The following is a 12716-nucleotide window of genomic DNA, read 5'->3' as shown; positions in this document are numbered from 1 at the left end:
ATGAGCTTCAATTTCTAGAACATCCTTCTCCTAAGAAGTCAAAAATGCTATTAGTACTTCTCAATGATCAAAAATAGATTTAGGGTGAGCGCAGTGGCTCACACCTGTAATCCCAGCACTTTGGGAGGCCAAGGCAAGAGGATTGCCTGAGTTTACAGGTTTGAGACCAACCCGGGCAACATGGTGAGACCTTGTCTCTACAATTAAAAAAAAAATTAGCTGGGCATGGTGGTACAACTACTTGGAAGGTGGAAGGATTGCCCGAGCCCAGCAGGTCGAGGCTGCAGTGGTCATGAATGTGCCACTGCACTCTAACCTGGGTGACAGAGTGAGACTCCAACTCAAAAAAAATTAACAAATAAAGACTTAGCTAGAAGTTTAGTCATATATTCAATTTCTATAATACAAATCTGATTTTGCTTTGGGTTCCGTGATAAAATTGCAGCTGTGTCTAGAAGAAAACTTCTCCTGGCATACTTAGTGGAAAGCACTTAGCAAAGGAAAGGCCAAGGTGTTGCTTGCCCTGGACCCCTGATTTCTGCAGGTTTTGTCTGTAACATACAGTCATACGAAAATTTGCTAGTTGCCCCACTTTGGCATCTACTCTTAAAACTTCTAATTTCAGAAAACAATTTCTTTTAAAATTCACTATGAAGGTTTGGAAAAAATCCCTCTAATTAATCATGTGATCTTAAAATAAGGTACACACCTGCTCAGTGGCTCATGCCTGTAATCCCAGCACTTTGGGAGGCCAAGGCGGGAGAATCACTTGAGTCCAGGAGTTTGAGACCAACCGGGGCAACATAGCAAGACCCCATCTCTACAAAAAAATCAGCCAGGTATGGTGATGCCCATAGTCCCAGCTACTTGGGAGGCTGAGACAGAAGGATTTGCCTGGACCCAGGAGTCTGTGGCTGTTGATAAGCTGTGATCATAACACTGTACTCTAGCCTGGGTGACAGAGTGAGACCCTGACCAAAAAAATAAAAAACAAAAATACCACCTCTGTGAAGCAGGAAGTGAGCAGGTCTGGGAAACCTCTCTGTGGCAGAGGTGGGAAATACAACCCTTGTGGAGCACACACCTGGCCTCCTAGCTTCCGTCAGCAGCATTCATGGAGAGAGAAAGAAAAGGTCTTTCCTCTACCTTTTTTCCTAAAGTCACCATCCATTGGATAGTTCCCCAAAGAGACTCGAGAGTCCTCCGTGACTCCCCTCCCTCCATGGCCCTCTCACACAGTCACACAGCCCTGTCCATTCTACTTCCAAAATGTTCCTCTTGTTCACCCACTGTCACTGCTTCAGCCCCGCTCCATATTTCTAGTCCTTGCTCTTCTGATTTCACTACAGATGCTTGAAGGTGAAGATGCATGTCATTCCATAAATAGTATCTTCTACCAGAGAGTAAGAGAAGGGGAAAAGGAAGCACGTTGCCATATGGTATGGCGTTTAAAAGACATACATGTCAGCCGGGCTCGGTGGCTTAGCCTGTAATCCCAGCACTTTGGGAGGCCGAGGCAAGTGGATTGCCTGAGCCCACGGGTTCGAGACCCACCCGGGCAACTTGGCAAGACCTCATCTCCACAATAAATCAAAAATTAGCGGGCCCTGATAGCGTGCACCTGTAGTTCCAGTTATTTGGAAGGCTGAGGCAGAAGGATCGCTGGAGCCCAGCAGGTCAAGACTACGGTGGCTGTGAGCATGCCACTGCACTCCAGTCTGGACGACAGAGTGAGACTCCAACGCAAAAAAAAAAAAAAAAAAAGACATACATGTCAAGGTCTATGGGAGCTCAGAGGAAGGCGTGATTAACACAGTGTTGGTGATGAGGGGGTGAACTAAGAAGTCTTTAGTCCACTAAATGGGTGGCATTTATGGGTGACATTTAAACAGGCACTGGAGAGGAATCCAGCAAATATCACAGCTGAGTTTTAGAAAACAGAATGGTCATCCCAAACAGTAGACTCCTGACTCCCACATCCTCATCCCTCCTCCCTAAAATCCTAGAGCCTGTAGGGGTTTTTGTTTGTTTGTTTGCTTGTTTTCAGCTGTAATTTCCTTTTGCTGTTTATTTTGCTGTCTCAGGAACCCTGCCAGTCTGAGCAGCTCCTTTAAAAAGCAGAGTTAGAATAGAAACTTTGGCTCTGTGATTTTGTGCCTGACTCTGTTGTTGGAGTTGGAGAATATCGTTCCAGGGCTTGCCATGGCTTGAGGGTCAAGACATCACTCTGATTATGACTCTCTAGAGCAAACAGTGTTTCTCAAAGTTGCATCTGCCTCCCAGAAGCATCAGAATCCCCCAGGTCCTACCTTAGACCCACTGCATTATAATTTCTTGGGCATGGGTCTGAGGATCTACACTTTAGAAACTCCTTAAGTAATTACCAGCACTATAAGTTTTAGATCCACTGGATCCACCCTTTCCCTCCCTGTTTTTACCCATCTGTTGTCTGAGGTAGCAGGTGGGAGGGCCAGCAGTTCCTGTTCTTCCTTTTCTGTGGAGCTGAGGCAGACAGGATAGTATCACTTCCCGGCATTTGTGACCAGCCTGTAACACCTGTCACTCTGACTTCAATTACAGCGGATGAATGCTTCAGTGACACAAACAAGAGAGAAATCCCTGTGGCCGTGGGCCTGAGTATCACAGGACTGCTTGTTGTTTTGCTAATCGCATGTCTGGTGGCCAGAAAGAAGCCCAGTAGAGGATATGAACATATATAAAGCCCCACTTTCTTCAAAATATGCAAGGTTAAGGCCTTAGGAATTCTGCTTCATATTCAGCCTGAAGTGAAAGGATTGATCTCTCTAGTTGCCTGCCGCCCCCTTCCAAGCTAACTAGGAAATTTAGCTTTCCACCAAAGGGTCATCCCGGGGTCAAGAAAGGGTACCCCCTCTTCCTCCTGTTGTCCTGGGGAGGCTGTGCCAGATGCACTTGAACGTCACCTGTCACACCTGAGTAAACCAGGCTGGCTCTGAGAATTAGGGGCAACAGGCAGAGACATGAGTGGGTGCTTGTGAGAAGGAGAGAGGAAAAACCCAAAGGAAGACCTATGAGAAGGACATTTGCAAACTGCCCTGGTTATTCCTGTACAGTTTTAGGAGTCTCAATCTTCAGTTAAAAGAAATATTACTTTAAAAAAATCCTCCTTTGAGCTGGAGCTGCAAAAATAAAATAAAATCAAGAAAAAAAATCCACTTCAAACCCGACGACAAAATGATTTTAAATTCCTGGATTTTACCCACATTCTGACTTAAGTTACAGATGGTCTTAATATACTATTATTTTTTTAAAAACATATTTTACTCTACTGTAATGTATTATTGGTAAAAGAACAGTTAGAAACCTGCCTGTTTCGCTTTTTAAATGTAAAGCACATACCAAGGATCTTGGCAAACAAAAGGGGCTCAGTAAATGTTAGTTCTCCAGTTCCCTCAGTTTCATTTGTTGTATACCTTCTTAGCATTTTTTTCCTGATTTTTTAATGCTATTCTAGCCTAGTAAATGTGTCCATTCAGGCCATTGCAGGAGGAGAGGTAGACAGAGCATTAAAACAATCAGAACTAGCTGGGCTCGATGGCTCAGCCTGTAATCCCAGCACTTTGGGAGGCCGAGGCGAGTGGATTGCCTGAGCCATCAGGTTCGAGACCTACCTGGGCAACTTGGCAAGACTCATCTCTACAATAAATCAAAAATTAGCCGGGCGTGGTAGCGCATGCCTGTAGTTCCAGTTACTTGGAAGGCTGAGGCAGAAGAATCACTGGAGCCCAGCAGGTCAAGGCTGCGGTGGCTGGGAGCGTGTCACTGCACTCCAGTCTGGGCAACAGAGTGAGACTCCATCTCAAAAAAAAAAAAAAACACAACAACAAAACAGTCTGGACAAGAAGGGTAGACTTGTCCAGATTATGACTCACTTGTCTTTCTTCACTTTCACCAAAAAGTAATATACCAGTCATTTGATATCAGCTGCCCCGTGATTGGGGGTGGTTGATATCTGAAGGAAAAGATTCTATCGAAATATGATTCAGGATGTTATTCATGGTCTTCTGTTACATTGATGAGTTAAATATGAGAACAGGGGTTCTTAGTTCAGAGAAAAGAGAGAGTAATGGACTTCTGGATGTTAACTGATTTTAGACTGGAAGTTTTCTTGTTTTGCTACCTCTTCCAGAGGCGCCATTTATTATTTTTTAACATGAAGGCTATGGAATTTGGCAACAGCTCTGTAACTACTGCTCTTTTAGGAAGTGTTCTGCTTCTCTCTGGAGGTACTTTCGCTTGCAACACTTTTTTTAGAAGTGAAGGAGTAGGAAGGGCACCCAGCAGCTTCAAGAGAGCCTTAAGAGCCCCTGAAGACATCTAGAGTGTCAGCAAGTGCCTGTTTGTCCCATAAAACAAGAGATGTTGACGAAAATCCGGAGATGGAGATCAGTGTTCCCCAAAGTGACTCAGCCTTCACAGCAAAAGCTTGGCTCCTTCCGCCTCCTCCCTCAGGCTTTCACCTGCTCCAGACTCCCGCGTGTCCGGTGTTAAGGGCACTTGAAACTTCTGCAGTGCAGGGCACTAGGTGTTTATTCTCACTTGCCACTAACTATCCTGAAGAATGATTAATGTAAAGTGAATCTTCTAGTATGTGGAAATGTCTCCCAAAGCAGATGAAAACAAGAAGCAGAATTTAAAATCAAGAGAAGAGGGATATGGCAGTTCACTTAGATTTAATTTTCCTTTCTACCATCTTCAATGAGTTCTTTCGGGTGATGGGTACTGCTTAGACTCCTGCTAGCTATCCTCTCGGCCCCCAATACTGATTTCCCTTAAAATTAATTCGAATTAACACTCTCGTAACCACAAACAGCAAAGGTTTCGTTGGAATGACCAGTAAATAAATGTTCGGCTCTGTAATTTGCTTGTAGTCCTGCCCACTTTTAGGGTGGAGAACAGAGAAGGGAGCAGAGCTAGGTTCCTCACATGCCCAATCCCTGCCCCACCACACACACATATTCACCCTAAAAAGCCTGTGATGAGAGAAAAAAATTCTGTGACCTATTACTTCCATTACTAAATCTGGAGGAAAAGAATGGGCTACTTTTATCTTCATTTTCTAACGTAGGATAGTGAAAATGGCTCCTGGGAAGACTAGGAGAAATGAAGGCAGGGATTGGTGGAAGTAAACTTGGGAACCGACCCCAAACCAGTGGATCTCTCCAGACTGCAGCTAGTTCCCATGCTATGAAAAAGAGGATAGAATCAAATATCTAGCTCAAAGAGAAACATCAATGGGTCTCAGATACAATGGGAAGAAAGACTAATAATTTACCCAGACGGTATTATGGGAAATTGAACTTCTAGACTGACATGCTCAAGTGTGAGCAACATGAAAACAAACTGCATGGCCACTGTGCAAAATCATTGCAGAAAAATAAAAACAAGAATACTATGAAATTATATTAACAAAAGGAGGGAGGGTGTATTTGCTTTCTAGGACTGTCATAGCAAAGTACCACAGACTGTATGCCTTAAACAACAAAAATGCATATTCTCACATATTCTGGAGACTTGAAATCCAAGATGAAAGTGTTGTCAGCATTGGCTTTTCCAAGGCTTCTTTCCCTGGCTGTAGATGGCCCATGTCTTTACATAGTCTTCCCTTTGTGCCTGTTAGTATCCACATGTCCTCTTTGTGTAAGAATAAACAGCTTGATGACTTCATTTACGTTTAAGTACCTCTTCAAAGACCCTATATCCTAATATAGTCAGGTCCTGTGGTCCTAGAAGTTAGAACTTCAACATTTAAATTTGGAAGGCAGAGAAGGGACACAATTTAGCCCGTAACAGAAGGTTAGAAATGGACATTAGTGGTCAAATGCAAACAAAGAAAACAACTCAAGGAACAGGAAGAAATCCCTGATAATTGCTGTATGCTGAGCATCACATGATATGAATGTGAATTCCATGTAATCAGAGTTTAAAGATAAGATGTTAAAATGAAAGAGTAAGATAAAAGATTTTGTTTCTAAGAAAACAAGTTGAATATCAAAAGCAACACACTCCACAATATATAGAAACAGTGAGAAGCAGAATACATAGGGCTGAAATTATATTATTTTCATAGAAAAAATGACTAAGATAATCACAGTTAGTACAGATAAAATCTTATGACTTTAGAGAAATTATAGGAAAGTTACTAGACATAGAAACTATTTAGACCATCCAACATAAGGATCATTGATGCCTCTGAAGTAACAAGCTCAAAAACAGAATGAAGATATATTTGAAGATTTAGGAGAATTTTCCTGAGATAAATCATTGACGTTAGGATTGAATAAGCACAGTGTGTCCCAAAAAAGAATTTATACAGAAAGTTTAACACTGGGACAGATCTCAAATAAGCTATAGAACTTCAAAGCTAAGGAAAGAAGTCTTTAGGTCTTAATGGGAAAAAAAGAGAGAGAAGGAATATCACCTGTAAACAGGGAAAATTAAAGTTAGCCTCCAAGTTTTTCACAATAACATTTAAAACTGGCAAAAATGGACCAATGCCTACAATATCCCAAGGAAAAGAAAGTGTGGTCAGGCTCGGTGGCTCAGCCTGTAGAGAAGGGACACAATTTAGGGAGGCTGAGGTGAATGGATTGCCTGAGCCCGCGGGTTCGAGACCCGCCTGGGCGACAAGACCTCATCTCTACAATAAATCAAAAAATCAGCCGGGCGTGGTAGCGCATGCCTGTAATTCCAGTTACTCGGAAGGCTGAGGCGGAAGGATCGCCGGAGCCCAGCAGGTTGAGGCTGCGGTGGCCAGGAGCGGCCACTGCACTCCAGTCTGGGCGACCGAGTGAGACTCCAACTCAAAAAAAAAAAAAAAAAAAAAAAAGAAAGTGTGACCCAAAATATTATTTAGGTATAAAGACAATAGGCAGATATTTGCAACCACTAAATAATCCAAAGGATACAGTACCAATAAGCTCTTTGTAAAAATATTACTTGACAGTGCAATTTTGTGAGATAGATGAGCTATAATATAAACAAAAAAATTTGCAAAAAGCCTTTAGGGATAGAAAAGTCAGAGTTAAAAAAAAAGACTGATGCCAGTGAATATTTTATCCATTTAAATATAAAAAGTTTTGAACAGTTATGGATCTGGGAATACAAATACACTTTCTCATATATGAAAGGATATTTGCACAAGATTATTCATTACAACATTAATTGTAATAGCAAAAAATTGAAAACAAACCATGGATCCATCATTTGGGGCCAGATTTAAAAACTCTGATACATGTGAAATGAAATGGAATCTTAGACCACTGCAAGGAGAATGAGGATGCTATGTATGTATAAGGAAAGCTATCCAACATATATATTGTTAAATCAAAAAAGCATTATAGTGATAAAGGGAGAAAATAAAGACATATTCGTAATTGTTTCTATCTGCAAACAGAAACATCAGTATTATATATAAGAACTAAGAGAAGTCATTGTCTAATGAGGACAGGGAAACTAAAAACACAGGACGAGGGTGGAATTGAAACCTCTCAATGTACAGCATTGTGTATTATTTTGACTTTTTAAATCATATGAATGGTATACATTCAAAACACATTTTTTAGAAGATGATAGGAATGATAGTTATCGAATAGAATCAAAGTGTAGTAAACCTGGACAATGTTAAAAACAGCAACATAACTATTCAAAACTTGGAATTGAAGAGAGGGGAGATGAAAAAGAATCTGTCAGTGCTAATCTTTCAAAACAGCATCAGTAGATAATGTCTAAATTGGAAACAGAGTTTAGAAAATACGACTCCAATTTACTTCATAACTTTGTAATGTATTGCATAATCATTTAATGTGTACTTAATAATCTCCTTTTTGAAACTTAAAGGGATCTTGTATGAAACAATACTTCCTGTGTCAAAGAAACATTGATGTACAATAATTCCTTCAGTTTCATTTTAGTTTCTTCTTGTATTTAATTCGAGTAAAATCAAAATTAACAACTTTAATAAAATAGCACTTGCATGACTCTATCATAATATAAGTACTTCTATTTATTTTTCTACCTAGCTATCCTTATAGTTCTAAAGAAAAATGAAAAATGGCTAAAATAATGTTTGTCCATGTGAGCAATGACAGTTTCGGGGTGGGTAGTTTTGAGGTGATTGGTTTTACTTTTCTATTAGTGCTTTTCTTGATTATTTTAATTACAATAAGCGTAGATCATCTACTAAAAATAGGATGATCTTTCTTTAAGCATGCACATGATTACACACACACACACACACACACACACACACACACACACACACACACACTCTCTCTCTCTCTCACAGAGGAAGCAAATGCCTGAAAAGGTTTACAGTGATTGATTCAAATAGAAGAAATTGGCCAAGCACAGTGGCTCACACCTGTAATCCCAACATCGGGAGGCTGAAGCAGGAGGATCGCTTGAGCCCAGGAGTTCAAGACCAGTCTGGGCAACATAGCAAACCCTCTACCAAAACAAACCAAAAACTAGTCGGGCATGGTGGCACACACCTATAGTTCCAGCTACTTGGGAGGTTGAGGTCAAAGGATCACCTAAGCCCAGCAAGTCAAGGATGCAGTGAACCATAGTTTTGTCACTGTGCTGCACTCCAGCCTGGACTACAGAAAGAGACCTCAACTCAAAAAAAAAGAAGAAGAAATGTGGTGATTGGATATCTGCTTTTCTTTGTGTACTCTTCCGTATTTTAAAAGTTTTAAACAATGTTAAAAACCTTGTTAATTTTAAATAATTTAATCGTTTAACGAATGCATAGAAAGTGCACGTTGTCCTCCATTTCCATCCCATCCTTCCAGTTTTTGGGATATCTTTTCACGCTGAACACACAAGCACATTTGAGTTTCATGTTTGCTTCATATGTCTTGGGGGACTTTTATTCCACCACATGGAGACCTATCATATGCTTTTTTTTTTTTCTTTAAACAAGAAGTTTATTTAAACAACAAGACGCTTAACTTGAAGGGAAAACTATCTAGGATTTTTTTTTTTTTTAGACTAATTTATCCCTACTTAAAGACAGATTGCCCTACATGTAACAGCTACGTACAAAAAAGTTATAAAATCGTCATTGGTTTTACAATAATAAATGAAAACATTAAAATTCTCCAATTGAACAAGGAATGCAAGGATTTTTTTATGTTGTTGTCTTTTTGTTAAAACAGTGAGAGCAAAATAACTTACTGTAATATAAAGATAAGAGCTGAATGAGCATGCCACTAATGGAGAAAGGGGGTATTTTCACAGAACCAGTATTTGTTCCCATCCCATCCCCACTTGATGTCAATCAAAACATACCATTGGCCATTTAGTTAAAAAAAAATTGCAATATGCGTGTACACATACATCAGTTACTTTATGTACAATAAAGGAATGGGGAAGGGGAAAATGAAAGAATAAAGAAAACTATACTGTAGCAGTCAGGATGTGGTGGAACCAAATTGCAGTTTTCTCATTGAGAATGTAATCTTGGTCTGTAACAACAGAGTTCTGGAGTAAAGAAGCTGGTTCCCTTTTTAGTGGACACCTCCTGTCTGCTGCTGGAACACATCAATTGTATCTTCATCCTCCATTTCCAACTGTGCAGGTGTGTCTGTTTCATTGATTGGCTACCCGTCCAATCGGAATCTGATCTGCCTCCTTGACAAACCCTGTCGTTCACAATAGGCTTTCATTAGTTTACTAAGTGGTGTATGCCTCTTAATCTTAAACTGCACCACAGAACCATCCTGCCCCTCCACCTTCAAATTAATATGATCGTTGTTCTCAGTCTTGACTCCTTCCTTGGGCTTTTCGTCGGCCTTGGCGAGTGCCGGAGTCTCCTCAGCAGCCGCTTCACAAAAGAGGCACCAGGTCCGCACCGAACGAACACACAAGCAGCACCAGGAGCCTCATATGCTTTTTAATGGCTACATTATATTCTACTGTATACATGCCATTTTAAATTTTTGATGACTGTTTAGATTGTCTCTCATAAAGTTGACATTACTATAATGTACGTTGTATACTCATGTGAATATATCGTTATATAAATTTATATGAATTCTTAAAGGTGGAATTGCTGGGTCAATAGGTATGTGCTTTACATTTTATTTAACTTTTTTTCCATCGCATTGTAATTTCCTAACTTGCCAAAGTTTTTTTATTTAAGAAATGTACCTGTAGCAGTGTGTGGTGGCATGTGCCTATGGAAGGCTGAGGCGAGGGATCACCTGAGCTCAGCAGGTCAAGGCTGTTACTTGGAAGGCTGAGGCGGAGGGATCACCTGAGCTCAGCAGGTCAAGGCTGCAGTGGCCATGAGTGTGCCACGGCACTCATCTGGGCAACAGAGTGAGACTTGGAGTCAAAAAAAAAAAAAAAAGAAGAAAGAAATATACATAAGTAACAAAAGTATCATGTACTTATAATGAAAAGAAGCATTTTTCTGTCCCACCCCAAGAGGCAAAGAACTTTTAACTAATTTGAACTATTTCTTCTTATGACTATCTCTATAAATCTAAAAAATAAAAAGTTGATCATGACACTTTTTAAATTTTTTGATTTGGAGTCTCACTCTGTCACTCAGGCTGGAGGGTACTGGCACACTCCCTGCCACTGCAGCCTCGACCTGCTGGGCTCAGGAGATCCTTGAGCCTCAGCCTTCCAAGTAGCCAGAACTACAGGCACACGCCACCACGCCCAGCTAATGTTTTGATTTATTGTAGAGATGAGGGCTTGCCAAGTTGCCCAGGCTGGTCTCAAACCTGTGGGTTCAGACAATCCTCTCATCTTGGCCTACCAAAGTGCTAGGATGATAGGCGTGAGCCACCATGCCCGGTCGACACTTCTTAATTGATCAGTTTTAGACTTCTTGCTGTGGCAGATAAGGATTTTGAGTTATGCCACTATTTTTGGTTAAGTTTACAAGGTATATATTATTATAATTACACAAATATTGTCCACTGCTCAGGCAAATAGTATACTACAAGCACAGTTTCCTTATTATACAGATTTTCTTTTTCCTAGAATTTCTAATTGCCCTTCTGTCTCCTCTGACCTCTTCTGATTCCTTTTTCTTGGATCTTAGGTACACAGAACTGGGTTATGGTGATCCTTGGTTTAGGACATAATTTCAATGTCGTTTCATACCAGGACGTCATGCATGTATCTTTTTAGCGATCCATAAATAAGATACAGATAGAGCTCTCCATTTACTTGCTCTTTTCTCCCAAACTCTTCATTATATTGAGTTTTCTATCAAGTTGCCTTTTTCTCCAGTTTCCTCCATCTTTCCCCAATCAAGAATGATTAGTCTCTGACATAATCAATCACATTGTAAATGAATTGAGTAAGTACTCTTTAAAGGAATAAGAAAAAAGTTTTGACAAGCTTACAAACCTTCACTTTTAAGCTCTTGTAAATAATTTTGGTCTATCTTCTAAGACTAGCTAGAAGTAATACAAGAAAACCTTAGGAATGCAAAATTGTTTTATAAAGTGAACAAACATCACATGTTTCCAAGAGATCATATGTAATCTAGTCACATGAATGGCTTTTTTTTTTTTTAAGTTGGGGTCTCACTCTGTCACCCAGGCTGGAGTGCAGTGGCATGATCACCCTTGAACTCCTGGGCTCAAGCAATCTTTTCACCTTGGCCTCCCAACCCTAACCCTAACCCTAACCTGAACTGTAGCTGGGACTACAGGCATGCACCAGCACACCCAGCTAATTTTTTTGATTGTTTTGCAGAGATGAGGTCTCGCTCTGTTGCCTAGGCTAGTCTCGAACTCATAGGCTCAGACAATTCTCCAGCCTCAGCCTCCGAAAGTGCTGGGATTACAGGCATGAGCCACCACACCCAGACTAAATGACCTTTTTTACGTAGGCACATCCACCTTTGCGGGGAGTCCCCCACCCCCAGAATGACTTCTTACTCAATTCAGAAATGAAGATAATTATTGAATATTAATGGCTGAGAAGATAAGAAGGTTATTTTATTTAACCCTCCAACAATATTACCTATTATATGCTTATTTTATGAATGAGAAATTGCAAGGGTAAATTACCTGCCCAAGGTCACACAGCTAGGTTATGGTGGAATGAAAAGTCAAGCCTGGATTTGTTTGACTCCAAAGCTCATATTCTTTCCCCTCTAGCCTGCTTTCTGGACTGCAACACCAAGTCTGACCCACTGTATCGTATTTGTTTTTTCTCTTAGTGGATGAGTGCTCGACTGACTACACAATTGTGCTTCCTGTGATTGGGGCCATCGTGGTTGGTCTCTGCCTTGTGGGTATGGGTGTCTATAGAATCCGCCTAAGGTGTCAATCATCTGGATACCAGAGAATCTAACTGGCACCGAGGGGAAATAAGAATAATGGAGTTTAGAGAATTCTTTCGTCGCTTCTGGGATGGATATTGGGAGCTTCTCTTAAAGTCCTTCGAACAATGTAAACCACCATTTTCCACTAAAAACTAAGCGAGTCATTTGCGATTTAAGCTCAGGCAGCACATCAATCTCTAAATACTTTTTGCTCACTTTATGAAAGATTTAGTAAGCTGTTTATGTTTTCTAGTTTCCTCCAGAATAGTTTAACCACTCAAAGTCAACATGTGAGATACCTTAAATTAACAAAATGTATGTAAAGTGGCATTTGCCTCTGAATGATAAGCCAAAGTCTTGATTGTAACAAATACTACCT

The 12716-nt window shown here is 40.5% G+C and overlaps 2 protein-coding genes across 2 annotated transcripts in view; one reads left to right on the top strand and one right to left on the bottom strand.

Moving 5' to 3' along the window:
- Positions 1–12683, top strand: part of LAMP3 (lysosomal associated membrane protein 3) — a 42554-nt gene extending 29871 nt beyond the window's left edge. Inside the window, exon 7 of the mRNA XM_008070686.2 lies at positions 12233–12683. Within this exon, the coding sequence (XP_008068877.1) occupies positions 12233–12366 (134 nt within the window). The 3' untranslated portion in view covers positions 12367–12683. The remainder of the gene's footprint in view (positions 1–12232) is intronic.
- LOC103273272 (small ubiquitin-related modifier 2-like) lies at positions 9526–11174 on the bottom strand. The gene is made up of 3 exons (XM_021718885.1): positions 11072–11174; positions 9686–9925; positions 9526–9628 (listed from the first exon to the last, which is right to left on the bottom strand). The coding sequence occupies exons 1-3, from the start codon at positions 11172–11174 to the stop codon at positions 9552–9554; spliced, it is 420 nt and encodes a 139-aa protein (XP_021574560.1). The 3' UTR covers positions 9526–9551.
- Positions 12684–12716: the final 33 nt, after the last annotated feature.

Source organism: Carlito syrichta, unplaced genomic scaffold (genome assembly GCF_000164805.1).
Source record: "Carlito syrichta isolate Samal-C Ts95f unplaced genomic scaffold, Tarsius_syrichta-2.0.1 Scaffold313936, whole genome shotgun sequence".
Classification (NCBI taxonomy): Eukaryota; Metazoa; Chordata; class Mammalia; order Primates; family Tarsiidae; genus Carlito; species Carlito syrichta.
The sequence above is the reverse complement of the archived record's forward strand: the minus strand, read 5'-3'. Positions and strand labels throughout refer to the sequence as shown.

Coding starts and splice junctions, on each gene's coding strand:
- LOC103273272 (XM_021718885.1), bottom strand. CDS start 11,174: ATGACGTCCTGGTATGAAACGACATTGAAATTATGTCCTAAACCAAGG. Junction 9,926..11,071: donor AGAAAAAGGAATCAGAAGAG/GTCAGAGGAGAC, acceptor AAAGCATATGAG/GCTCCTGGTGCTGCTTGTGT. Junction 9,629..9,685: donor AGCCTATTGTGAACGACAGG/GTTTGTCAAGGA, acceptor TCAATGAAACAG/ACACACCTGCACAGTTGGAA.